The sequence below is a fragment of the Centropristis striata genome, chromosome 3 (assembly GCF_030273125.1).
Source record: "Centropristis striata isolate RG_2023a ecotype Rhode Island chromosome 3, C.striata_1.0, whole genome shotgun sequence".
NCBI lineage: Eukaryota > Metazoa > Chordata > Actinopteri > Perciformes > Serranidae > Centropristis > Centropristis striata.
In genome coordinates, this window is record NC_081519.1 from 13644517 (window position 1) to 13671151 (window position 26635).

Sequence of the window (26635 nt, forward strand, 5' to 3'; positions counted from 1 at the left end):
TAAAACACTTTTTTTTTATCATGAATGATCATGAGTGTGTGAAGTAGGAGACACTTGTTACAAAAACACAGAGATTTGTACTACTTTTGCGGTCAACGGCTTGAATAAACTTACTTTATTTGCCTGAGCAACCATTCAAGACGGAATTCCTTCAACAACACAAACATACCTGATCCTTCAACAATTACACACAACCAGCTGATGGGAGAAAGTTTAGACTACAAGCTTTACAATCCATTTAATCAAATACAACCACTCACCGCTTTAAAAAAAAACAATCGGAACAATCTTTTTTTTTTTTCCTGTTTAACATACAGGGATACAAATATTACAGGTATGGATACTTGTCGCAGTGCTTGTGCAGGTGTGGTAGCTAATTGGCAGGAAGAGGTAAACATTGCCGGTACTGTATGTGGCCCTGAATATTACAGTCCAAAAACACCCCGCACACACATAGGACATGATGTTTGATGCATCTCAATCGTCCAACCAGCAGTCAAAGTGGCTGAAGTCGCAGTAGACTTGTAGCTATGAGACGCAAACACAGGGTGTTTTGCAAAATCTATCTATGGATCCCAAATTTATCCCAAGTTCCTACATTTCATAAACATGCTTACAAGTAAAAAAGCTGTAACACAATGGCCACTTTTATAAAAGACTTCAATATATACTATTCTTATAGATTTCTCTACATGGTCCATAAAGGTAGGAACTCTGGATTGATTTGCGATGCACGGTGTGTGCAGGGGCCCAGAGGCAGTCGGAGCCTCCCTCTACTCATCGTCCTTGTCTTTGGCGCCGTGTTTGAGGATGCGGGTGAACTCTGCGTAGTTGAAGTTGCCCTTCTTGTCGATGGGTGCCTCGCGGAACAGCTCGTCCACCTCTTCATCTGTGAAGCGATCGCCCATGGTGGTCAGCAGCTCCCTCAGATGGTCCTCGTGGATCACACCTTGGACGCAGAGAACACCCAGCAAGTTCCAGACACTGACAATGAAATGTGTATACACTACTTTGTTTATACTGACTCACCAGATCCCTCCTCGTCAAAACAGGCGAAGGCGTTGCGGATGACGTCCTCGGGGTCCGTTCCATTCAACCTCTCTCCAAACATGGTGAGGAACATGGTGAAGTTGATGGGCCCTGGTGCTTCGCTCATCATCCCCTCCAGGTATTCATCAGAGGGGTTCTTACCTAAGGAGGAACAACACTGTTACATCTATCTAATTTTTTCAACATGATCTCACAGAAATCCGTGAAATAGCCACGGATTTCGCTTAACTCAAAATCCGTGGAATAGCCACGGAATCGCTCAAATTTCCATGAAACTGACACGGATTTCGCTACAATGCAAGTTAAAGACAGTCATATTTTTCTGGCGAGATCTTCACCACAAAGTGATTATGTACATTCACTGAGTGAATATTTAGAAAATAAAACATATTTCTTGCTAGAAATGTGATCAAAATCAATTTTTATGCAGAAACAAAGTCAAAATATTAAAATATGTTTTTTGTTCTGACCGCTGGGACCTTGAAAGTCACGTGACTTGGAACAAACCAATAGCCACGGGATATGACTGTCATCAACTTGCATTATAGCGAAATCCGTGTCAGTTTCACGGAAATTTGAGCGATTCCGTGGCTATTCCACGGATTTTGAGTTAAGCGAAATCTGTGGCTATTTCACGGATTTCTGTGAGACCAGGTTGAATTTTTATTGGGGCTATAAAAAGCTGGAAGTGTTTTTTACCGTTGCTATAAACAGTCTTTAACAGAACTAATTAAAAATGTAGTCCAGCAGGTTTGAAGGAACCTTTCAGAGCCACAACAAGGCTGTGCCTTAAACCTGCGTTCTTTCTCATTATCAGCAGGGGGGACTCCACCGCAAAAAGAAAGTCGGATTGTATTGAAGTCTATGAGAAAATGACCTTACTTCTCACTTGATTTATTACCTCAGTAAACATTTTCCGAACGAGTTGATGGTTTGTATATTATGGTCTCATTCAGAGTAAAATAGACAAAAAGCAGCTTTTGGGTGTGGCTAGCCTTCTACGACGAGTCAGAACCATAGCAACCGGTCAATCAGAATAGAGGCATAGCAATGCATATCCATGACACTGTGTACATTTAACCCATTGAAGCCTGGAAAGCGGATACGTCGTTTTGTGGTATTTGTATAAGCTCTCAAATACTTTTTGAATTTCATTTCTATCTGCTACAGAGGCTGAAAAATGTATTATTTAGTAGAAGCGTTGACACTTCTGTTGAATTTCCAGAAAAACTTCAGGTTTATGGGGTTATTTTAAAATCGCCCAGAGGTTTTACAGGCAGTTTTAGGCGTCAGTGGGTTAAATAGCTGACCCATTTAAATAGATGACCCTTTCACAGTGTGTTTTCAGTTCATTAAGGCTAACTATAAAATTGGTCGCCTGAAAAAGTCTTGTTCAGCATTCATTATTTCATCAAGTTATGTCAGTTTGGAGTAGTCCGAACATGCCAGCCTACCCAAAGAGGCCAGCATGTCATGCAGATCCTCCTTGTCGATGAAGCCGTCTCTGTTCTGGTCTATCATGTTGAACGCCTCTTTGAACTCCTGGATCTGAGACTGATCGAACATGGCAAAGACGTTGGAGGTGGCCCTCTGAGGACGCTTCTTGGTGGTCTTTCCCTTGGCACGTTTGCTTGACATGGTGGCAGCTGGGTCTGGGCCTGTGCACATTTTGAAAAAAAATCATGATTCACGGATTAGATTGTATCAATGCTGCACCATCAGGGATAGCATTGCTTGGGTATATTGCTCATTAACCACTTATTACATTGCCTATTTTGCATTTTATAAGCTAAAAACTAGAGCACTGCATCCATGTAGCTCTTTCATATTTTCTCTTTTGTTTGCTTCTATTAGTAGACTCTTTATTTCTGTGGTTTCCTCTAGAGAGAGAATCACACTCTCCCTAAATGTCAAGTACAGTGATGGGTGTGAAAATGACATGTCTCCACAGTGCACACAGCAGCTAACTTCAGATCCTTCCAGAATTAGACCTGTCACTCATGTTCAGGTCTGCAAGGATTTGTCATGAGTGTGTGTGTGTGTGTGCACTGTGATTGTGTTATATCCGGTGGGAAATGGCAGACAGAGGACAGAGGGACAGACTGGACAGGCTAGAGGCAGCAGCAGGTGAATGTGGCTGATTAGTCACATATGAGGTATGACATCATGTCCTGAGAGGCACTGAGGTGATGTGAATACGGTGGAAATCATGTCTTTGTTGGTAACTCACACAATAAGATAATTAACTGTATATATTTTTTTGTATTTTGTCAATGATATTAGACTTCAATAGAAAAATAACTGCTCAAATGCATCTTCACATGTACTGAAATGCTGAAATAAGAAATTATCCCAAAGCGTTAGTCATATCCAGACAAGTCACTTCCTTTTTAATATTTGCATTTAAAGACTGTGGCCATGGAAAATCCCTCAAATAAACACAGGCTTTCGTGAAGATGAGACAGATAATGGATTCATTTTTGTCAAATATTAATGAAGTGTTGATCTCCAACGGACTCAGGTAATTGAGGTGTGGTGTTCCACATGCAGATGTAGTGTTCTCAGCAGAGTTGGAAACAGGTACATGTAAAGAATTTTAATTTGAAATCTGTTTGCTTAATTCTCAATTATTCAAATAAATAAAGGTCCTAAATAAAAAAATTAAAAATTAAAAAACAGCACATCGTTTCTCTTATAACCAGAACAAATGCAGTAAAAAAAACATATTTATAGATTGATTATTCTGGTTACCAACACATTTTGAATATATTTCTGTATTTTGGCAGCAAAATACACCTCTACACCCACCAATTTCATAGCACATTACAGTAATGGCTGCACAGCAGTGTATTCCAACACCTATAAATAGCTTTTTTGCTGTCCTATATTCACCAAATCCGTCTCTCCAAGGACACTGTCTGTGTGACACTGTCATCATATTTAATGGCCTTGCTTAGTCGTTTTTTTTTTGTCCGTCTCTGTTGCTTGTATGATTTCACTAGTGAAGGCAGAGTTGAGCAGCTTTGCCTACCTCTTTATCTCACATATTCCTCTGTTGAGTATATAGAACGTTCCTCTGTTGAGCTCTATGCAAATAAATAATTCTGTATCAGTAGGCCAGTATATTAACTTTTATTGACAATGCAAATTATTATGACCAGCCAGTTCTGTCCAGATAATTTGGTTTTCCACAGTAGCGTTTACATACAAACACTAAATTCCAAAAATGGTTCTGTGTGTTCTCGGTATAAAAGGTCACAGGAAGGAAATTCATGCAGACTACTAGATTAACTGGCTCTAAACACAGACACTGTTTTTGTCTCTTTCCTTTCTCACAATGCAGACACATGTTGGATCATTCTCTCCTTTTCTTTCACTACTGTTTGGCTGCTTCTGTCCCTTCATTTGCCAGAAAAAAAATGAAGAAATCTGGAAGGTGTGTGTTGTTGGCCCAAAGCCCTTCCGTCTTCCATCTAACAGTCACAGAGGAAGCTGGAAACAAAACAGCGTCTAGCTCCAATCTAAGGTTTCAGGGAACAGGAATTCCACAATCTCATTCTCGTTTGGCTCCAATGATACTATACAGTAGGGTACTGTCTCCTGAGAGGGCTTGATTAGTGTTTAACTCTAAAAGCGATCAATACCACAGTTTTAGGGTGCAAGAAAAGCAATCTGCAACAACATAACTCCTCTGCATTCTGCACAGTGACTCAACAATGATTCACAAAAAAAGCACCTTGTTTTGAAACTTAAGCGACGTAAGCATTCGGCTGACGTGCCTCATCTTGGCTTGTACTGACAATCATATTTGTTCTCTGTCCACCACAGCTCCTCTGTGAATCCTTTCATCCAGCGGGACGACAAAGCTCCTCTGTCCCTTCGCCCACCAACAGCACACACAAACGCACACAAACGAACACACACACACACACACACACACACACACACACACACACACACACACACACACACACACTTTGATATCACCAAACAGTCAGGCTGTCATCCCTCACCCTAATAACTCCAGGTCCTGTAGGTCACCACTACTCAAGTGAAGACTGAAACGCCAAAGGTCAGGAATTCCAAAAACAAACAGAGAGTGCAGTGGAAGTTAAGCTCTCATCACCTATAAAAAGACATCCTCTGAGCTGTATTTAAGAGAGAGTGTGTAAGAGATCTAAATGGGTCATCTGCATTCATAAATTCCTCTGTCTAATGTGGCATAGTGATGAGATGGAAGTAAACACACGCATACAGTCTTTTATACTGCATACAAGGTGAGTAATATCAACAGGTCTCTTTGATCAACAGATGAAAAAGCTGTTTTGCTTCTTGTCTGGTAACTTTAATCAAAGATCCACTGAAGCTCTCTGTAACTCTATCCTCCCCTTCATTCTCAGCACTGACAGTTGAACATTGTACTCACATAATTTCCACATCCAGTCCTTTCTAAAACACATAAAATATGAACTTTCTAACACTTTATGCAGCCCGCTGGTGAAATCAACTTTTTTTCTCACCTTTGCTTCAGGTAGAAATATCTGGAAGTCCCTCAAACTCCTTTTGTCTGGGTCCAACACAGCAGTGCGAAGGGAAGCAGGCAGTCCCACTGGAAAGTTTGTTTAAAGAATCAGACTCCCGGTGGGTCCCTCCCCTTTCTTCCCTGGCCAATAGAGAGGGCAGCCTGTCCCATACAAAGACATCTCAGGCCAGGCCATTTCTCCATACAAGGCAAAAGAATGCATGGGCTGCAGCCTGCTACTGCCACAGACGCTGCTCGGGATGTTTGGGAAAAAAGGCAGAAATGACAGGAACTACGATAAGGCTGCCTTATTTAGAGAAAAGGGCCCAAACATTTAGAGGAGGCTCCGTATGGTGGAGTGTGGAAACATGGGAGAGAGAGTTGTGAGCAGATGCAGAGCAGGTTTTGAAGCCTGTGTTTCTGTTATTAGGCTGTGGCTTTCCTTAAATAGGCAGTTTTGCTGGCCATCATTCGGGCTGGGAACACCTTAAATTATGTCATGGAGGTAACATCTGTTTTATGGTTGCTCACACTCTGTTTCATTGTGTTTTATTAAAGAAGCATAAACCTACTTGACAATTACACATTGGAAGATAATGCGCTCTGGCATTTTTTGGCAGTTGTTTACTATGAAAACTCTTTTTTTAATCAAAACATTTGCAAAGTATTAAATGCCTACTGTCTTGACTGAAATAAATCTTGTGCAACATATTCATCTCCTTTATTGAGCTGTGCATAACATATGTTGCTGCAGTGTGTGTCTTTTTGGTTGGGTATTTGTTTTTGAAAATATTTTTTAGCAACCCCTTAGACCCTTTAATGCTGTTACATTATATGGGTATAATAAATAATTTATGTGTCTTTATTTAACTGTAAAATGACAATTGAGTTTCTTTCCCAACCTTTTTGTGCCCAACCTTCTGCATATTGAACATTTGATTTCCAATTTAAAATTCACCACATATCTCTATGCTTGTGTCTTCCATTTATTTTTATTATATCGAGTGTTTTCTACAAATATCTTTAAAAGTATATACATATAGTAATTTTATCATTAAAACAGCATCTTTTTTAACTTGTTTAAGAACTGCAGCAAATCTAAATAATCAAAATTGCATATACATAGGAGAATAGTGTTCTTTTATTGAGATTCATTATGAAAAAATGGATACAGAGCATGAATAAAAGAGATGTCTCTGTTTTTTGAGGCTCTGTGCGGTGATGCCCTCTGCTGGGCCACACTATCATTATCATTTCTGAAATACTGAAATCCCGTCAATGAATGATAATGAGAACTGAAAGAATGTGGGAGGGCTGTGAAATAGTTCACTCTGGCTGTGAGCACATGAAGTTGTGAGGCACACATATGGTAGGTATGCAAATACTTTTTACACTTCATCATATGCTCAAACAGAAAAATATCTCACTCTGTTAGTGTTTCCAAAAGATGTCATCATAGTTATCATTTGCTTGCAGTTTAGTTATGCTATCCCACAGTAAATGCAATGTAATTTGAGTACAGTAGTAGCCTTATGAACCCTCTGCATGTGACAGATATTTATATAATCAGCTTTATATTCTGTCTGCATGTATCTGCTTTTATTTCAATTGCCTCCAGAGCTCCTGTACACAATCCCAGCACCTGCCACTAAGGTTAAAGTTGTTTTTGTAGGTTGACACCTGTGGATTGACTGAATAGAAAAGCTTCTACTCAGAGACTGAATTTAGCTCCACGACACCATCTGTCATTGCTGTGGTCGAGCACTGTTGACTGTGTCTGCAGTTTGTTGGCACTGTTCAAGATGAGACAGACTGCTGGTAGCCCATAATCTACAATAAATACATTTATTTTACTGTCCTCTAATATGTAACATATACTTTGTAATGTAATAGCAAGACATGTTGAATGTAAGAGCAAATACATATTCATTTACTTGTGTTTCTAATGTTTCTAATAATGTAACAGTAATATTGCATCACTGGATATGGTTAAAAATCTTTCATTTAAAAGTTGAATTTGCCCTTTACATGCAGACGTTTTCTTGTTTATGTAGGAGTTCAATATTTCAAAACACTTTCCAAGGATATGTGTGTGATTTGTTTTAGTTTACCTAAAATGATTTGTTCTCAGAAATCGTACTAGCATCCAAAATTTAAGTTTTATTAAGTTTAAAATATTATTCCGTATCTCATATTACCATGACAAAATAAAAAAAAACCTCGATAAAAATACATTTCTGCATCACTGAACGCTTTGTTTACAATTCAACGTTACAGGCGGGTCTCTTTTCTTTTCCAGTTCTCTCATTGGCAGTGGGAGTGATTGACATGTGTTGCGCGCATGCGCAGTATACTAGGAAGCCTTTTGGATGGCTGCTGCTCTGGTTTCTCAAACTGAAGAGCGACCCGAAAGGTAAGCTGCTGTCTACACTCAGTCAGCATCAACGCGGAAAGAAAAAAACTGTCTGTAACATGTGTAGCAATCGTGGAAGGTGTCAGAGTTATCATAATTATATCCATTTCAAAGATTAGTTTTACTTGCTGTAACTTAACGCATGGGTTTAACACAAGTTGTAGCGTAATGTGGTTTCGACGCTGAATTCCTGTCAAACAAAGCAAATTCTTAATGAATTTCTGAATACGTGGCGCTAGCTGCGTCAGAAATGAGACGTACCTCCTGATTTAAACTGTTTGGGTTATAGGTCAACTTAGTTCAAATGTGTTTCTTTGCTAATATTCTAAGTCTCAGAGTTGCAGTGGTCAACAGTGGATTGCGCCATACGGTGACACATAACCCGTTGCGGAAGTTGTTTTAGTGTGTGGTTTATCTCCTTCTCTATGCATTAGATGTACAGCAACACGTGACTAACTTATAATTGAATACGGTTGTTAAAATTATTTATTCAAAAAACAAACAAACAAACAAAAATATAGGAAATTGCTTTTTTTCATCATCATTTCATCAACAGTCATTTACATATGAGTTATGCTGCACCCCGCGGACAGGCTTTCTCTGCGCTGTCAGATGTGCACAGATATTGTGTAATCCTCAAATCTGACGCAACACACATTTTAGGGTTTTTACACAGCGGTCAAAAGACTGTGACACATATGGTGAATCACATTGCATTAAAGTGAGGTAACCTCTGTGTGTCTGTCTCCACGGAGGCAAAGGTCAGTAAAAGTCAAGACTGCTCTGTCTGCACACTGGGCTGGATTTTAACATTGGTAAACTATTAAACTGCAGACACATTTGGAATAGTGTGTGGATGACTTATTAAATTTAGTGTTTTAACAATTTTGATACCGGATTAAGCTTTAAGGCATTTAAAATAGCAAATACACCTCTTTTCCCCACCCTCCAGAAGTTCATTAAGTATGATGTGGTATTTTAAACTGTATATCTTTAAGTTTTGGATTGGCCCTAAGACATAACAGGATATTAGAAAATAGAACAGGACGACGTGGCAAATTTCATATCTCAAAAACGATGTATAATATGTAAAATGTATAATACTATGTAACAACTAGATGGTAAGCCCTATTTTTGTATACTCTATGTTGGTGCCTCTCTGGTTCACTCCAACTTCAAGGATCAAAACATCAAGTGTCCTCCAAAAGATGTAAATATTGACGTATATTGCCATGCCCCACTTGGAAGAGTAACACTGAGCTTGCAGAACTTACAGGGAAAAAATATGAATCAATCAATTCCAAAAGGTTATATAGGACACCTTAATATATAATAGATTGTTGGGCTGAGTCAAGAAATAAAAAAATCTGTTTTTCTTTAAAGACAGGGCAAGTAGTATCAAACTGACTGACTAACTTAATTTCGATGGAAGTCTGTGGTATTGGTTTGCAGTCTAATCCTTAATTAATCAGTGGATTATGACTCAAAAAACTCTTAATCAAGGTGTTAAGTTAATGAGAACTTACATTTTCAAGTCAGGCAGAGCCAAAACATTGTAAATTAAAGCTGAAAATGTTTAGTAGTTGCAGCCCTGGTGTCTATGTCAGCAGTTTGAATTCCTCAATGAGAAGAAGTGACCTTAAAGGCACTGAAGCTTGGTAATATGCCAGTTTCCACACAAGAGATGAGTATAGGAATGTGTTTGATACATTTAAAACGGCATGCCGCCACAGATGGAAACATTTGATCCTTGCATATCAGTTATTAACCCCTCATGTTTCCCTTCTGTCAGCTGCCTGCTGCCCTACATTTCATCGTCTCCCACTGCTATTGTCCACTGCAGGCTTTGTTCTTCCCTCTTCCTAAATACAGCTGACCAGGCAGTTTCAGGCAAGAATTACTCTAAATCTAATAGAGATACAGAAGCCTGAATGAGAAGGCCATGAGCTACACATTCACTTTACATTTGCCTGTTGGTGTCAGTCACATGATCGGCCTTGCTTTGCACTTAAAAAACAACATACAAAAACCCACTCTGGCCTATTATCCACATAAACTCTAATGGCTTCTCTTTTTGTCAGACATTATTTTTCATCTTAGGCCTACCTTCCTTTCGTGTCCTCCTCCATGGTCGGTGCAGGCAGTGAGATCCATCACAATTTGCAAATTACTTGCTTGAGTTCCTCCCAAATTGGCTAGGCCTATGAAGGATTTTCCAGTACTGGTAGAGCATGACTGCTGGAGAGTCCCCCTCATCTTTGATGGCCCAGAGAGCTGTGGTCAAGCCCAGAAACTATGGCCGATCAGTTGTGTGTGTGTGTGCGCTTTTATGCCAAGCGTGTATGAATAGCCTGTCCGAGCCTTTCAGAAACTGCTGGTCTGGCTGTCATGTGCAGTGCAAGTGGGGAAGTATGAATTCAGTGTGACAGGAGGGGTGTATGTGCTTGTGAAATGTGTGTGAGATAGAGGAAGCATCGCTGTGTGACTGAATATACTAGGACTCTCTCACGGGGTGCTATATTTTGCGTCGTAGCTCAGAACAGAAAGGACTAGAGCGCTGTCATCTCTGATGACCGCTGATCAAGTGGAGAGTCCTATTTAGCTTAGCAGCTCGACTGCACCAACTTGTATAGCTACATGTCAGTTCTCAAAGCTAACAAAATGTAGCCGTACTTCTACAGACAGTTATGGGGGGGTTAAGTGGCCTTAGCCTTAAGAGGCAGCCGAGCATTCTGGGTAATGGAGTTCACAGGTTCTCGTGGTGGAAATGGAAGTAAAATTTCTTGAGTTTGTTGCTAAAGTTCCATTGGTGGGAAAAGCCTTTATAGTGGAGTCGTATGGCAGAAAGGAGGTCAAGGGAACATCTGCATCCTTCACTGTGGGTAAGACATGAGTTGGTAATGTGGACTTTGGATGGATGATGCTGCTAGACGGGTGTGAATCACGTGTAGGTGTGTGTAATCTATCTCTCTAATATGTTTGTTTGTTTGTTTTTGTCGGTTGGGTTATTAAGACCAAAAAACAATTCAGTTGAGTATGAAAAATCCTAATAAATTTTGTCTCTTGTGATCAGTTTGGATTGTGTCAGCCAATGCTAAACACTGAGCCGTTATTGATTTCTCTAACTTTATGTGTTTGTATCAGCTTTTTTAACGTGGCCTACAGTTTGTTGCTTTGGTTTGTTACAGGATGAAAACCTTCATGTATGGTTCATTTAAAAAAAAATATATATTAGTATTATTACAAGGTAACAGGCTACAGTGGTCTTTCTTTTGAGAATGACTGTCTACACATGCCGAGGGATCCTCAGGCCAGTTGAGGTAACATAGTTTACAAATGTTTCTAAATCCCTCAGAAGCTGCTTTGACCGTGCAGCAGTGTTGTTGTAGGTTCAAACTAAGCCAAATGTTTTCAGTAGCCTTTGGCCTAGTTCCACTTCTTGACTTAGTAAAACTACTTGTCGTTGTGGCAACATTGTGTGTTCTGGCCTGCTGAGGAGGAAAAGGTACATTGGTACAACTGTATTAACTTGTTTTTCAACCTGATAATGAACTAACTTTTAAAAAGCGTTTTTTATATCTCATTATAACACAAGATTGTGTGTCTTATTACAACACATTCGTCTTCTAGTCTGGGTATGTGTGGCCAAATAAGTCATACTTTGCACTGTCTATGTTGAAACTCCTCCTAGTGAACTATTTCACATATAATCATCATGCAAGGCCAAGATGATGACTTCAGTAGTTCCAGTTGTCTTATAGTGACAAACCTATAGATATGCAGCTTTAATAGATTTTATCTCTCAGTCCCACCTGTTTACCTTTAGACCTTTAGTCACGATCAAGCTCAGATTCCAAAGGTCATTATGGTTTAGTCAAAACATTACAAATGCCTTCGTTGCAGTCATTCAAAGGACACCCCACTGTTTGGAGCTAACCTTGGTGGACAGTTTTGAAATTACTTGGCCGAAAAAACCTCTAAATTGTGCCATATTAGGCATTTTAACACATCATGTATTACATTAAAGTTTCTGTTGACATTGTGTAATAAAGGATAAAACCGCAGACAACAGAAAATACTGACTGCAGACAGTTTTTTTTCCTGTCATGACACTTGACCTTGTTCTCACTTCTTGTTTTTTTGTGTGTGTGTTTTCAGTCCCAAACCATGAATATAGTGGGCCAGTTTGCAGAGACAGTGTTTGTGACGGTGAAGGAGCTGTACCGTGGCCTTAACCCAGCCACTCTCACCGGAGGGATTGATGTCATTGTGGTGCGACAGCCTGATGGATCGTTCCAGTGTTCCCCCTTCCACGTCCGCTTCGGCAAGCTGGGTGTACTGCGCTCCAAGGAGAAAATCGTCAGTGTTTTCACTGCCTAATTTAATTATTTTAACTACAATTCTATTACAGTTCAATTTCTCTGCCTTTTCTTTGACACATGCATGCATCACTGTGATTTTAGGTGGACATTGAGATCAATGGAGAAGTAGTTGACCTGCACATGAAGCTGGGTGATAATGGAGAAGCTTTTTTTGTGGAGGAAAATGAAAACCATGAGGTAAGATTACCAGCATTTAATGGCCATTGGCTATTTCTGAGTTCTTTGATTAAAATGGCATCCTTTTGGCTAGTCTGTTACCTTTGACGCATTGTTACAAACTTTTTATTTTTTATTTGCTTCAATCCCAGGTCCCAGCCCATCTGTGCACCTCCCCAATTCTTCTCGAGCTCCCTGACGAGATCGAGGAGACCCCTGAGGGATCCTCCAGTGCCGGGTCTGGAGCTCGCAGGAAGAAACGCCGTCGCAAACGCATTCGTTCTGATTCTCACCTGAGAGAAGACGCATGGTCCTCATCAGATGAGAGAGAAAGAGAGAAGGAGTGGGAGAGAGAAAGTGATCAGGCCGGACATGAGAGTCCGGTTAAAGAGGATTCAGCTACATCAATGCAAGTCAGGTTAGTGATTAAGATAGTTCACAATACAAAAGTTTATCAGAACAAAACAATAAGCAGAAAGCAGCTGAATGCTACATAACTGTGATGTTGATTCTCAGTTGGATTGTAAATATTGGCAACCTTCTATGGGGAGTCATGTTCACATCTCCAAAGTTAAAGCAAAAAAAATCTTGCTTTTGTTACAGTAAGTCTGTGTACTATTCGCTGTCTGAGGAGCCAGTTGAAGAGGTAGGGGCCACACAGACCAGAGACACTCATCCACACTCTGATGGAGAGCAGTCACCGTCTGAAAAGTGAGGAACATTCAACTATATAGTCAATTAATTGATTTGTTTGAATTGATCTTTTTCACTTCATCCGTCTATTTTTTTCTTCACAGTTGTGTGTTCTTCAGCCGGCCATCCTCTCCTAAGAGCGACTCTGAGCTTCTGGTTCGATCCCAGTCGTCTGGGCCTCAGATGGAGTGGAACTGGGGAGGTTTTCCCATGGTATGGCTACGCTTACACACACATACTGTAGATTTGAAATAATCATGCTGACACACTCTCATATTGCTCTCTCTGTCTTCCTCCTCCTCACAGCTGTGTCAATCTGAGAGGACACCCGTGGACGGACAGCATATCTGCTCTCATTTCCGCACCATTGAGAGACAGGACTCCTTTGACTTAGGCTACGAGCCTGTGATCAGCTGTGGTAGAGTGGGCAGTGTAACAGTGGTCCGTCCACAGCCCAGGACTCAGTCCTTAGACCTAAGTAGCCACACTATGCAAACCAGCCCTTTATGTATTGAGAAAAACGCTCACATCGCCCATTCCACCCCCAGTGACCTCTTCGAGCTTTGTGCATCATCAGCAAAGACTAATGTGGACTCGACACAGGCACTTGAATCCACATTAGGGGAAGAGGAGAACAGAGACTCATCTGCAAATCTCTTTAACGGCATACATTCTCTTGCTAGTAAAGAAGGCATCAGTGAGGAGCATATTAACACTGTGACCAAACCAAATGACGCACAAATACAGCTCATAAAAGAGAGTGAAGACCGCATAGTCACTGCAACAAGTGAGCTATCAAACCAACAGCAGCAGGGTGCCTTATCGGAGCAAAGTGAACATAGTCCCACCACCAGTGCCCCAGTCAGCGAGGTGGACAGCGGGATAGATCCCTGTGCTGAGGGAGGGGAGGAGGAAGCTGGACCAGGAGGGCCTGAAGGGTCCGAAGGAGGCTCACTGACCAACAAAACAGAAGGTTTAGCAAACCCTTCTGAGACATCCTCCAAAGTGGACCAACAGGGAAAGAAGAAAGGTAAAGGATTTTTAATTAAGGTTACTTTTTAGTTTGTGTCCTTAAACTATAGGTGTGTTACTCTGGACTTTTTGTCAAAATAATTCGGTTTATGTCAGTTGGGCTCTTGTGTCATTTTTGTCGCAGGTAAACGTAATCACCATCTAGGACCAACAGATATTTACTTGGATGATCTGACCAAGTTGGATCCTGAGGTGGCTGCACTCTACTTCCCCAAGAGGTAAAAAGACACATGATGAGTTGGTTGTTTTTAATCATATATGAAATTACAACCAAAAATGTGTGTAAACTTTAAACACTTCCAAATAAATAGATTGAAAGGCAATATTTCTCACAGTGATTGATTACCATGGAAACAACTCTGTGCTTTATGTGAAGTGTCAGAAAAATTGAGTGTCCATTGTCCCTGCAGTGAGACAGAGGGAGCGTATCAGCAGGGGGCAGAGCAGGGCTCCGGCTCAGGGAGCCAGTCGCCTCAGTCAGTGGGCAGCGGGGCGATGGACAGCGGCACAGAGTACCTGTCAGACTCCACCGCCTACAACATGGACGTCAGCATGTCCCTCTGTGGACAAGAGGGCGACACCAGCCAAATCACTAAAGGTAGGTGGTGGTCTGTGTTAGCAGTAGGTGTTTGACCATGAAGGATGGTCAGCTTCTCCCGGGGGATTAAAATCAGTTGTCGTGCTGTTTTTTTCCTGTTAATCTAGAAAAGTTTATGGAACACATTGTGACGTACCAGGATTTTGCCAACAATCCAGGAATCATTGAGGACCCAAGCCTTGTGATCTGCATCAACTCCAAGTAAGATCTGGATTTGTTTACTGATATAATTGCAATGCATTGCAATAATGATGTTGTAACACTGTTTACCTCTCTGAACCCCACAACCAGCCGGCAAGTTTAAAAGGCATGTTTTCTTTGAAAACCCTAACCCTGTTAACCAAAGTACACTATTTGTCATAGCCAGACACTATTATAACAGGCTTTATCATCGGATTTCCAGAGTTTGGAAGGTCCTCGAACGCACCAGGTGTGACAGGCGCCTCTGTCAGCAAACGCAACCAAATCCAACCTTAAAATAGTGATGTTTCACCCAAATCACTCTCATTTTAAATTTGTCTAACAATAAACTGTTTGCATCAACCAGATCCTGGAAGACGAAGCAAACACTAAATTCTGGGCTCCTGAGCACAACTTGGAAGCCATTAACAACTCCAACATTCACTTAACGAGAATTTCAGTGAAACTTGCCAGAGTTGTTGATATAGAATCGAGAGTAGAAGACAATAAAGGTTGTACAAATGTAGATATTTCAATGTATAGCATGTGGAGCCCCATTTTTAAAACATGACTGTTCATCAGCTGTCTTTCATCTCTCACAGCTACTATAACTGGGCCGTGGCTGCTCCAATGGTCTTGTCAATGACAACGTTCCAGAGGAGCCTACCCAAGGTACTTATTGTTTCTGCAGTAGACCTCAATATTATTAATTAATTGGGCTTCTTTAATGACCAGTTACAGACATTTATCAATGTTATCGCAGTTTCTTTTAATCAATTCCTGAGTGACCACAGAAGACACATAGCATTATAGTTAGCTGGTGAATATGATGAAATGATATAATCATTGCCCTCTTTGTGTTTGTGTCGTATAGAGTACGATTGAGCGGCTGGTGAAGGACAAGATGCCTAAAAAGTCTGGAAGCTGGTGGTTCTCCTGGAGGAGAAGAGACATGGACAATAACCAGGTACATTCTGAAGATTTCCTGCTAATTATTCATTGAGTTATGATGTGTGTATGCAAGAAAGGAAATGCTTAATTTTTTAAATGATTAGATGCAATAATATCCGTTGCATAGCTAAGGATGGTTTTATGCTCCATCCATGTAAGACATGAGAGGAATAAGGGTAGTAAAGATGTAAAAGATTAAAGGGTTGGCTCTTTTTGTAGAAAACACCATTGCCACTTGATCTTGTTATTAAATAAAATGTACGTGATAATGCAATCTCCTTGTTTTTCAGCAAAAGAATTCAAAGAAGGAGCCAGAGGAGCCACTCGCTGAGGTTTCTTCCACAGTAAAGTAAGTTACATCACTATTTCATGCTTCAGTGAGAATCTGATCCAGCTGATCCACAGCTGTTCTTTCTTAAGTTTGAAACATTCAAATCTATTGCTCCAAAGACTATTACAACTGCCAGTACATCTTTATGCATCTTTATTTTGTTTATTTGGTTCTCATAATGCACATCAGTGAACAATTCTGTAAATACGATTTTTTTGGGGCCAGATATACTGGCTTTTGGTTGTAGCTCCGCAAGCAGATGTAGAAAATAATTAAAAGCTTTGTGTAAATATAGCTACAAGCTGCAGCGAGAGATGATTGTACATCTGGAAAGTGTGTCATAGGCCTCAACTGCTTTTATTATTTTCATCCAAATGTCAAATTTTTTAGGGACTTGTATCACATCTACGGAATGTCTTATAATTGTAAGTATTGTGTGTGGACAAACACAGGAAGAAAACGCAAAGCAGCAGTAGAAAAGTCACATCTGTTGCACTCTCTGCAAGCTTCTCACGGCTTCTGCTTGTAGTTTTGTAGTTTCATGTTCATTTTAGAAAGATCATAATTTACGTAGCTACATCCCCTCACATAGGCACCACAGCATAGGAACTGAGAAATTGTGGAAAAATTAGCATTAGATTTTCCTTAAAATGCATTTCATGTGTCATTTCAGAGTCTCCTCATGTAGTTCATCTTTGTGCCACCAGAGTGTGCCAAAGCTTTGTACATATAGCACATTAATCAATAAATATATCACAAAAACAATTGTCATGAAACTTTACTATGTAACATTCTCACAATAATGTCTTTGTATTGCAAAATAACAAGAAACCTCAAAAGACACTTCCATTATTTTGAGAAAATTTCACATCATCACTTTGCTTCTCCAGAGCCACGTTGGACGACATAGAGAGTGATGAGGCGGCGGGCCTCGGCCGTAAAGCCATGATTACTTCCAGCCTCTCGACAGAAACCCTGATCGCCACTCAGTGTATCACCCAGATTTACCGCAAATCACTACGTCTGACCTCTCAACAGATAGTAAGAGATACACACCACCATAAATAAATCTTACTCTGCTATGTAATACATGTAAAGGATCACCACTTGGTTCACTGTGCTGACTTTTCCCGTTCTCATAACCAGGAGCACTTAAACCTGCGTGAGGGAGCCAACAAGGTGGTGTTCAGTGTGACCACACAGTACCAAGGCACCTGTCGCTGTGAGGCTGCCATCTACCTGTGGAACTGGGATGACCGCGTCATCATATCAGACATAGACGGCACCATCACTAAGTAAAAAACAACTGCCTTTCATATGCGCAATAGTGTAGTAATTGCTCAATACTGCCCTACAAAGCAAAAAGGCAGTAACTGCATTTTTGGTCAAAAATTAGTTATTATCATTTTCATGACATTCAAGGCATCCTTTGTTATGTGACAAAACATCTTATCTCAAATGTGTGTCAATTTGGAGAAAAATGGTAGTCGTTTGTGCAGTAACTGCAAAAAGCCCTAGTGAAGTACAGCTTAGCAATGTGAGACTTTAAGCAGCCGTTTCAGCACCAGAACAGCTTCCGGGTGGAAAATATCGACCTAAAATGGTCAAATTAGTTTGGGTTTGGTATATCCATGTTCAGGAAAACAAATGGTTCCAATTATTTCAAATACAGTGTATCTAACACACCCAGAGCCCAAGTTATGGCAAAATAGTTTTTGGAGAATCTACTGCCTTTTTCCTTGGTATGGTGCCACGTTTTTGGTAAGTAATATAAAGCAAGAAAACAGTAACTGGAAGATAGGGGTAAAATGTAAAATGAAATATGAGCATTGATATGTACAAAAAATAAGCTAATATAAAGTAACAAAATAGCCACATGTCCAATAATCTTCAACCTCTACAACTACTTAGGCTGGATTACAGGATAACTTTAAAGTCATTTTTCTCAGTTCTGCACTCTGCGTAGTTACTGCCTTTTCGCTTTGTAGGGCAGAATAGCCAATTGAATACAAAGAAATTCACAGTTCCTGATCGCTATGAAAGAAGCACTGTAACAACTGTTTGAAACATTGTTGCAGTATTATAAGCAGTCCTCACTGTCTCCTGCAGGTCTGATGCTCTGGGTCATATTCTACCTCAGTTTGGGAAAGACTGGACACACAAAGGCATCGCCAAACTCTACCACAAAATACATGAGTATGTGAAATTACTTTTTGTGAATTCTTATCAGCAGTCAAAGAGAAAAAAATGTAATTTTCTGTTTTTCCTTTTCACCATTTTTTTTTACTGAACTTTCACACACATTACTCACTCTATAACAGGTAAACAATGGATGAAATGTGTCCACTTGCTGATGATTTCACTCTGATGTTATTCTAGTCCCAGCTGAAATGCTAATCTACATTGCCAGATGTTTTTTCATTGTTGTTTTGCTTTTAAAATGAGCTCAGCTGTTTTAGCTTTTTAGATTCTGTTTGAAGTGCTAATCTTTTGTTGCACAAATCCAGGGAAACAGGCTACAGTATATATGTGTTGTGGAAAGTGTTGATGTTCCGTTTTATGAAACTTAAATGCTGATATGGTCGCTCCTTTCCTTGCAGGAATGGCTATAAGTTCCTGTATTGTTCAGCGCGGGCCATAGGTATGGCTGCCATCACTAAGGACTACCTGCAGTGGGTCAATGACAAGGGCATTGTCCTCCCTCAAGGCCCTGTACTGTTGGCCCCCAGCAGCCTCTTCTCAGCACTGCACAGGTACTGCCAGTGACACGTTTAACTGTCAGGAAAACATATTGGTCGATCTCAGGCATTCAAATTATGATAAATAATGGTTACAGGTTGAACTTTTTATATTGATTTATGGACAGGGCGGAAGATTTTGACTGATCCAAATCTAACTAACTTCCTTTCTACAGATAAACATAAACTAAATATTCTTTTTACATTTTTTTATCATACATTATTTCATCAGACATGGAAAAAAAGACATTAGTAGAAGTGCTCAGTAATAATGAAAAATTAATAATAAAATAACTATAATTCTTCCAGACAGACAGACAAAGTTAACAGTGTCTGTAATATTATTCTTTATCTTCTATTTTCTTCTAAATGGGGCCATTATTAGAACTACTAACATCAAATTGTCTTGAAGAAGATTTTTTTATGAGCAATTGAGACCATAGTGTTGTCCTAAAAAAATGTCTGAGGTAATAAATGAAGTGAGACGTTTTCTCATTTTGCACTGAAATGAATGGACAGAATTTTTTTTGCAGCCAAACTTGCTGGAATTTTCGGAAGAATGCAGCTTAAGGCACTTCCTGGTTTGCCTCCATGTTCAGACCCGGAGATTGCCGCCTGGTTTTATCTAGTAAATCAATTGAAAGCCTTGCTGACCTCTAGTGGGCACTAAACTCAAACACTCTGTGAAATACATAAATGTATGCAAGAAGACAAACAATTGAAGAGATCTCAATTTGACTGTGAACTGTCTGTCCTGACTGTGCAGAGAGGTCATTGAGAAGAAACCGGAGGTGTTTAAAATTGCCTGTCTGAGTGACATCAGAGACCTGTTCAACCCACAGAGACAGCCGTTCTACGCGGCCTTCGGCAACAGGACTAATGTAAGCAACACTTCAGACTCTAAATACAACAATGAACTTCAGCTTTTTTCAGTTGCAAGGTTAATTATCCTTAGTAATATTTGGCAGGGATTTTAGCCTCTGGCACAAACCAAGTATCACAAGAAATAATTAAGCCTGATAGGAAAATGGCAAAGAGCATACCCATGTGTTGTGAATGTTTTGCAGAGTATTCTTTTTAATATACACTTCCTGTGATAGACTCCAGCTGGTTGAACTGTGAGAAAGTGGAATTAAAGTCTGGAGTTTGCATGTTGGATATCGAGTAAACACTGGCTGGCTGATTTATGATTATAGATTAGTGTCATAACAGCGTAACAATCCTCTTAGTCCACACAGATACAGCAAAGGTCAAAGCCACATCTGTGTAACTTTATTGTTTTGCTGCCTTTCATGTTGCAGGATGCTTATGCCTATAAGCAGGTCGGGGTTCCTGATACCAGGTTATTTACCGTCAATCCAAAAGGAGAGCTCATTCAGGAGAGGACTAAAGTCAACAAGTCCTCGTAAGTGTGCAACATGCATATAAAACACTTTTACACTTTTTGGGCCTTTGCCACAGTGTCTTTTTGTCAGAATTTCATCAGTGCAGGTCAATAAACTATTTGTTCTCCTGCTTGCCACACAAAGGGAGGCACGCACCTGTATTGACGTAACAGTCTTGCAGCAACACCACCATAAACTGACATGATGTATTAATTAAAATTCTATTTAATAAAAAAAGAGTAACTAATTTAATCCGATTAATCATTTTATTTAAATGGTGGATTTTGTTTTAGGATTTTCTATTTATTTTATTAGGATGTCCTAGAATATGACAACAGACATTCAAAGCTCCATTTGGAAATCTCAATAGAAGAAAACAAATGACATTTAGTACAGCTCTAGACTGTGCTAATTTTTACATGTTTGTTTTACTGCAAACATTAAATAAATTGCATTAAAATAATTAAAGATACAATGTATTAAAATCATGCTTGTGTAGCTTTTATAATGTACATAATTTGTTTTATTTTTTGACACTTTCCTTTCACTTGTGTGCATGTTTAGTATTGGTATTCTGAGTCTGTTTTGTCTGTGTATGTGTGTGTGTTTTATAGGTACAGCCACCTCAGTGAGCTGGTGGAACATTTCTTCCCCATGCTCTCTGTCAGAGGCAGCACGTCTGCTTTGGACTGTCCCGATTACAGCAGCTCCTCCTATTGGAAGCAGCCTCTGCCAGAAGTGGACTTTGATACACTACTGTAGAAACATACACACCCACATCTACCAAAAGCCTCACACTGATTTTAAAGCAAGCACGTAAGCACATAATGTTGTCTTCCTTTCCTGAAAGGTATTTGAAAAGACTTTTCCCAGTGTGCCTGAATATTACCTTTGATAGACCTGCCAACTGTAGTGCCTGTTTATGAAACGCAGAATAAACTGGAACAGAAGGACGGACTGTCCCGTCATTTCAAGATGGCGCCAAATTTAGCCATAATATGGATGGATTTAACATCTGAAAAATGAGTTTGTGAAACAGTAAGTGCTCTCACACTGACTGTGACTGTTTACACAATATTTAAATGTGAAAATCCTACAAAACATTACAAAACTTTATTTTATGTACCAGTAGCATAGTCATTCCAAAAAGATAATTTAAACTGTATTGGTATAACTCCTAAAACTGTTGTGCATTTAAACTCCATACACGTACCAAAAATACATTTGTAGAGAATTTAAGTTGCATAAAGTGAAGCCTAAATCCTGCAGATGCCAAAAATGCTGCCTGTTTTCTGTGAGTGATCTGAAGATCTTCAGTTCGCAGCTTGGAGCTCATACTCAAAGTTGAGACAGACCCAGGCACACAAAGCGACAACACAAACCAGTTCTCCTACATTCAGTTAAGACTGTGTGTCTTTGGACTTACGTGTCGTGGGGAGAGTTTTTATAGCTGCATGCACCAAGCAACCTTACGTTTGACCCTAATAACTGGAGTTTTCACTGAGCAATGTTGAGCATTATTCTGTTTTTGTGCTTTCTGATTACATGTGACTCACCTGAGTCAAAAGTAAGGATAGCTTTGGATGTGAAGCTAGATTTTAGGTGTGGTAACTGCTGAATCAAAGCCTGCAGATGAATGTGGAGAAGGAGTTGATTGTAAGGGACAAGAGCATTGTATGTTTTTAATATCAGAGGACTGTAAGTAGATCTGAGCATTAGCATCAGTGTCCACATGCACATTCCACAAGTCCTCCTTTCAGACACAGCACTACCAAGTTTAGAAATGTTTGGACACTACATAAATGCAGAGGTGGGTCAGACTGACTTTTATTCCAGAGAAATGTAAACAGACCTTGAAGGGGGACAGTAGTCGGTTAGCCTGACACTGTGCCTTTGTGCTATAATGACTGTTTTATTTATTTATTATTTTTTGCATATATTTCACCAGCTGACGATTTTGCTGTTACTTCTTAAACCAATTGTATAAATATCTAATTAAATGTAAAAGACAACACTGCCTGTGGTTTTTTTGTCCTTTTTTTGGAATGTATTGCAAGAGCGCACAAGTTTATTTTCTGATTGCTATCACTACATCGTTTTTTTTGTATTCCTATTAAATTGTTTATATATTGCAATAAAAGAAAACAGGAAAATATAATTAAAACTAAAAGCACCTAAAATGCTGATACACTTATTCTGAGGGCACGTCACTTCCCATATTAGAGTGGGGACAAACTGGGTAAAGGTTTGGCAAATAAACAATTATGAAGTCAGGCTGAAACATGCTGCTCATGATGGCTTACCCATTGAGTTCCAGTAGGACGACTGAAGCGTTTCTGAAAGGCTGTCTGACCGCTGATCTCTGCGTCAGTGCGTTTTATTGACTCACCTGAACAAGAAGACTCGAAACAAGACAGCTGTTGTAATAGGTAAGGGTTTTTTTTGTCATTAACTTGTTTTATTTTATTTTAACAAGGGTAATTTGTAAAAAAGAAAAAGTTGTTTATAAAGAAAAAAAATACACAAGCTGCGCGTTATGTGACGCATATGAATAATAATTTTGGCCTAATATTTTTTTCAAGGAAGTGAAGCCACATTAACTGAAATCAAAGCTATACCCCGCAGCATAATACGGTTAACAATGTAGAGCAAGAGTTATTAATCAAACAAAAGGAATCGGAACTTGTGATGTTGCCACATGGAGTTCCTGGTCGCTGGAAATCGAAACTTAACCAAGTTAAAAGACGCGCAGCCAGCAGGAACAGTTCAGGGTGACGACGCAAAAACATTTGTGACCGATATTGTAAGACCTTTATCTTGAGATTCAATGGCGTAAGACACCAATTCCTTTGAGTGAAGTTTGTCTTTTACAAAATGCATCTTTTGATGAAACCTTAGTCTGCCTTTGTACAGTATGATTTATGATTTTTGCCAATTTTAACTTGCACCAGACTCGTTGCCTAATGCTGTGCTGAGTCATGCGTGTATTTCCTTCACTTGCAAGAAAGAATCATTAAGTTATTTTTTCAGTTGGACTGCATAGTATTTATTTTAATTTTCGATAACCTGCCATGATTCGTCAATCGATCTCTTGACCTTTAATGTCAGAAAAATGGTGTCAAAAAAGCTTTTTCAAGGTCCATGGGGATGTCTTTGAATTTCTTTTGTCAATACAAAACCCAAAAGATATTCAGTTGAAGAGAAAATCAGGAAATCTCCATATTTGAGAGGCTGAAAACATCAATTTCTGCCATTTTCGCATTCGAAATTACTTTAGCATGTGAGTTCTATAATATATATCCAGCATGGGCCTGCTACCGTTGGGACAGTGCAACCCTCAGTGGACAGAGTGGGAATTGCAGTTCATTTTATGGATACATTGGAAGTAATGATCGTTTTATCCAAATTGAGGATTTTGTTTGAAGATTTTACTTTTTAATTTTATTAGGATGATAACGTCATAGAATATAACGCCAAAATACAATACCTTAGACTTTGCTTATAAATAAAACATGTATAAGGCCATAAAATAATGAAAGAGTATACAATTTCATTAAAATGATCAACATGCAGATTTTTACAATCCACATGATTATTTATTTATTTTTTACCATTGGGAAGAAACTTGTGTGAACACAAACTGTCACGGAGTACATTTTCAGAAATGTTTGATCTTCGAGGTGTGTGTGTGTGTATGTTTATTATTGGTATTCTGAGTGTGTATTGTGTGTGTGTGTTTTTTTCATTCCATTTTTTATTTTATGGGTAAATCGGAAGTAATGATTGACATTCCTGATCCAAACAGAGTCTAATAAGTCAGCCAAGTTTATATTACACATGTTTTCAAAGTTGTTTTCTGTTTTTTTCTAGGGCCAGCCATCATATCTCTGAGTGAAACGGAAGCAAACTTGTCTGTAATGGATCATCCAGAAGCTTTAGCTCTGGAGCTCACTTGCCCCATCTGCTTGGTGCTCTTCTCTGAGCCAGTTTCTCTTCCCTGTGGTCACATTTACTGCTTTGCCTGCCTTCAGACCATGGGAGAAGGCCTTGACCAACACAGCTGCCCTGAGTGCCAGACAGAGTACCAGGGCACCAAATCCCTTGTGAAAAGCTTTAAAATGTGCAGCATAGTAGAGAGCTACAAAGCCACTGCTGGAAAAGCAAACCCTGATGTCAGCCATGTGATAATCGAGAGTGATGATAGCTCTGTAACAGAAGAATTAAACAAAAAACTACAACAGGACATAGCTTCAGCTGGAGTGAGCCAGGAGGAGAGCTCAGGGTGTAAGGGCTTTGAAATTGGGTCTGGATCCATGGAGCAGGATCAAGAACAAGGCAGTGGTGGCAGCAGGATAAAAATGGACAAACCTAAATTCAAAATTGCATCTCAAGTGACAGAGTTGAACCTCAAGTTGGAGATGGCAGAAAGTGTGCTGAGGCAGGAGAAGGAACAGGAGTTAGAGGTGAGCACTGCTAATAATCAGCTGAGAGAGAAAGCGTCCAGACTTTTAGAGCAGATAAGAGATTTGTCACAGAGCTACAGCGCACAGGTGATGCAGCTGATTGAAGAAGAGCTAGGTCCAGGTGAGGCCAGTATCAGCAGTCGAGTCAGCCAAGTGTCCGAGCTGACGAAGCAGCTGAGACAAGCTATGCTCAGAGCAGAGTCCCTTCTGACTGAAGATGATGAGGCTGCATTTAGTGACGAGCTTCAGACTCTGCAGCCGCACATTGCAGAGTTAATGGCCAAGCCGGTGGGAGAAGAGGACGACCACGTTGAGTCAAAAGTTTACCCTGCAAGAGCCTGTCCCAAGCTGGAGGACATGAACACTGAGCTGAGGGAGAGATTGGGAGAAATTCAGCGCAGCCTTCGAAACACCCTCAACCCTTCAGAGGTGACCTTTGACCCAGAAACAGCCCACCCCAACCTCGTCCTCTCGGAGGATTTGAAGACAGTGACTTTTAGCGCTACCAAGCAGCCCTACCCATCCTCTGCTCAGAGGTTCACCAACTTCTTCCAGGTCCTCAGCACCCAGAGCTTTTCCGAGGGAGATCACTGCTGGGAGGTGGAGCTGGAAGGTTCTCCGTGGATCATCGGAGTGTGCTACAGTGGCAAGCTGGCACGCAGCGGGTTGCCCTCCGCTCTGGAAAGCAGCCGGAGCTCCTGGTGTCTGATGTGGTTCGACAACCGGCTGACAGCCTTCGAGCAGGGTCACAATGTGCCGCTGCAGAAGACCACAGTGTCACGCAGGCTTGAGATCAGACTGAGTTTCAAGACCCACAGGTTGAGCTTCTACAACATCAGCCCCGTCAGCGGGAAGACTCATGTGTACACATTTAAGGCTAACCTGACTGAACCAGTGCATCTGGCTTACAGGATGATGTCAGGGCACCCCAAAGCACGTGTCATTGTTTATTCATAATCATAACTAGATTTCTATCAAATATTTATGCTAAGCAAATATGCTGCATAGTAGAAAAAGGATAATAATATTTTTAAGGCTTGAATTGTATTATTAAAGAATTTAAAGTCTTTAATTGGGACTTTAAAAAATTGAGAGACTCTTAATTCCTCATTTCTGTGTGTGATAATAAGTCTACATAGGAATAAAATGAATAAATGTGAATGAATAGTAATTGTGTGCCTGAAACCTAATGCTAAAAAGATTTATCAATAAATGTTATTATTTTTGTTGTTCTTTTTTCTTTTTTTTCTTAACATTTTTATTATTATACAACATAAGATAGACACAATACAACCACAGTAAAAATAGATCAGACATAACAAACCACAACAAACACCACAAGACACGTATACATACACACATACCAAATCAAATTACAAACACAAATGGGGGGGTGGCAGTACTGTACCATTGCAATTAATTGTTCTTTTCAAAATCATATTCATTTCATAATGTTTTTCAAGTTAATTTACATGGAAACAAGGTGACAATGTGACAGTGGGCTCTTACAGGGCTGCAGAGCAAGGGTCCTTCCTCATCTCACATTTGGAACTCTGCGATAATTCCCATATAACTTGTTCCCAATTTATTCCAAAATGATCATCATTCAACAAATCGGTCATTCGCTCCATTCCAAGGAGAACAAAAAATTCAAGTAACCATGTTTCTTTTAAAAAACAATTTGTCTTACGGGTCTTCCAATTCATCAAAATCATTCTTTTAGCAACCAAAAAGCCTAGGC

The 26635-nt window shown here is 39.9% G+C and overlaps 3 protein-coding genes across 5 annotated transcripts; 2 read left to right on the forward strand and 1 right to left on the reverse strand.

The window, feature by feature from the left end:
* Positions 1 to 84: 84 nt before the first annotated feature.
* On the reverse strand, positions 85 to 10205 carry myl9b (myosin, light chain 9b, regulatory). Of its 2 annotated transcripts, none has more exons than XM_059328923.1 (4): positions 10092 to 10205; positions 2505 to 2708; positions 1030 to 1191; positions 85 to 949 (listed from the first exon to the last, which is right to left on the reverse strand). In XM_059328923.1, the coding sequence occupies exons 2-4, from the start codon at positions 2686 to 2688 to the stop codon at positions 774 to 776; spliced, it is 522 nt and encodes a 173-aa protein (XP_059184906.1). In that variant the 5' UTR covers positions 2689 to 2708; positions 10092 to 10205; the 3' UTR covers positions 85 to 773. The 2 variants fall into 2 exon arrangements, with proteins under 2 accessions (XP_059184906.1, XP_059184905.1); XM_059328922.1 differs by lacking the exon at positions 10092 to 10205 and adding an exon at positions 5571 to 5684.
* On the forward strand, positions 7931 to 22447 carry LOC131968166 (phosphatidate phosphatase LPIN2-like). 2 transcript variants are annotated; one of them, XM_059328920.1, is made up of 20 exons: positions 7931 to 7985; positions 12144 to 12344; positions 12449 to 12544; positions 12676 to 12941; positions 13127 to 13234; positions 13321 to 13429; positions 13523 to 14246; positions 14373 to 14466; positions 14659 to 14846; positions 14954 to 15047; positions 15629 to 15698; positions 15901 to 15993; positions 16268 to 16326; positions 17199 to 17349; positions 17455 to 17603; positions 18418 to 18504; positions 18909 to 19061; positions 19813 to 19927; positions 20348 to 20451; positions 21046 to 22447. In XM_059328920.1, the coding sequence occupies exons 2-20, from the start codon at positions 12153 to 12155 to the stop codon at positions 21191 to 21193; spliced, it is 3000 nt and encodes a 999-aa protein (XP_059184903.1). In that variant the 5' UTR covers positions 7931 to 7985; positions 12144 to 12152; the 3' UTR covers positions 21194 to 22447. The 2 variants fall into 2 exon arrangements, with proteins under 2 accessions (XP_059184903.1, XP_059184902.1); XM_059328919.1 differs by lacking the exon at positions 7931 to 7985 and adding an exon at positions 10291 to 10867.
* Positions 22448 to 22790: 343 nt separating this feature from the next.
* Positions 22791 to 26124, forward strand: trim107 (tripartite motif containing 107; the record flags this gene model as incomplete). Its single annotated transcript, XM_059330381.1, has 2 exons — positions 22791 to 22860; positions 24302 to 26124. Coding segments are annotated over 2 exons (1620 nt in total), but the record flags the coding sequence as incomplete, so codon positions are not given.
* Positions 26125 to 26635: the final 511 nt, after the last annotated feature.

Excerpts from the sequence above, each read along its gene's own strand:
- myl9b (XM_059328923.1), bottom strand. The coding sequence starts at position 2,688 with ATGTCAAGCAAACGTGCCAAGGGAAAGACCACCAAGAAGCGTCCTCAG. Across the intron at positions 1,192-2,504 it reads TGACATGCTGGCCTCTTTGG|GTAAGAACCCCTCTGATGAA; the intron begins GTAGGCTGGCAT and ends GTTCCTCCTTAG. Across the intron at positions 950-1,029 it reads TTTTGACGAGGAGGGATCTG|GTGTGATCCACGAGGACCAT; the intron begins GTGAGTCAGTAT and ends TCTGCGTCCAAG.
- LOC131968166 (XM_059328919.1), top strand. The coding sequence starts at position 10,823 with ATGGCAGAAAGGAGGTCAAGGGAACATCTGCATCCTTCACTGTGG. Across the intron at positions 14,467-14,658 it reads GCACTCTACTTCCCCAAGAG|TGAGACAGAGGGAGCGTATC; the intron begins GTAAAAAGACAC and ends TTGTCCCTGCAG. Across the intron at positions 15,048-15,628 it reads GTGATCTGCATCAACTCCAA|CTACTATAACTGGGCCGTGG; the intron begins GTAAGATCTGGA and ends CATCTCTCACAG.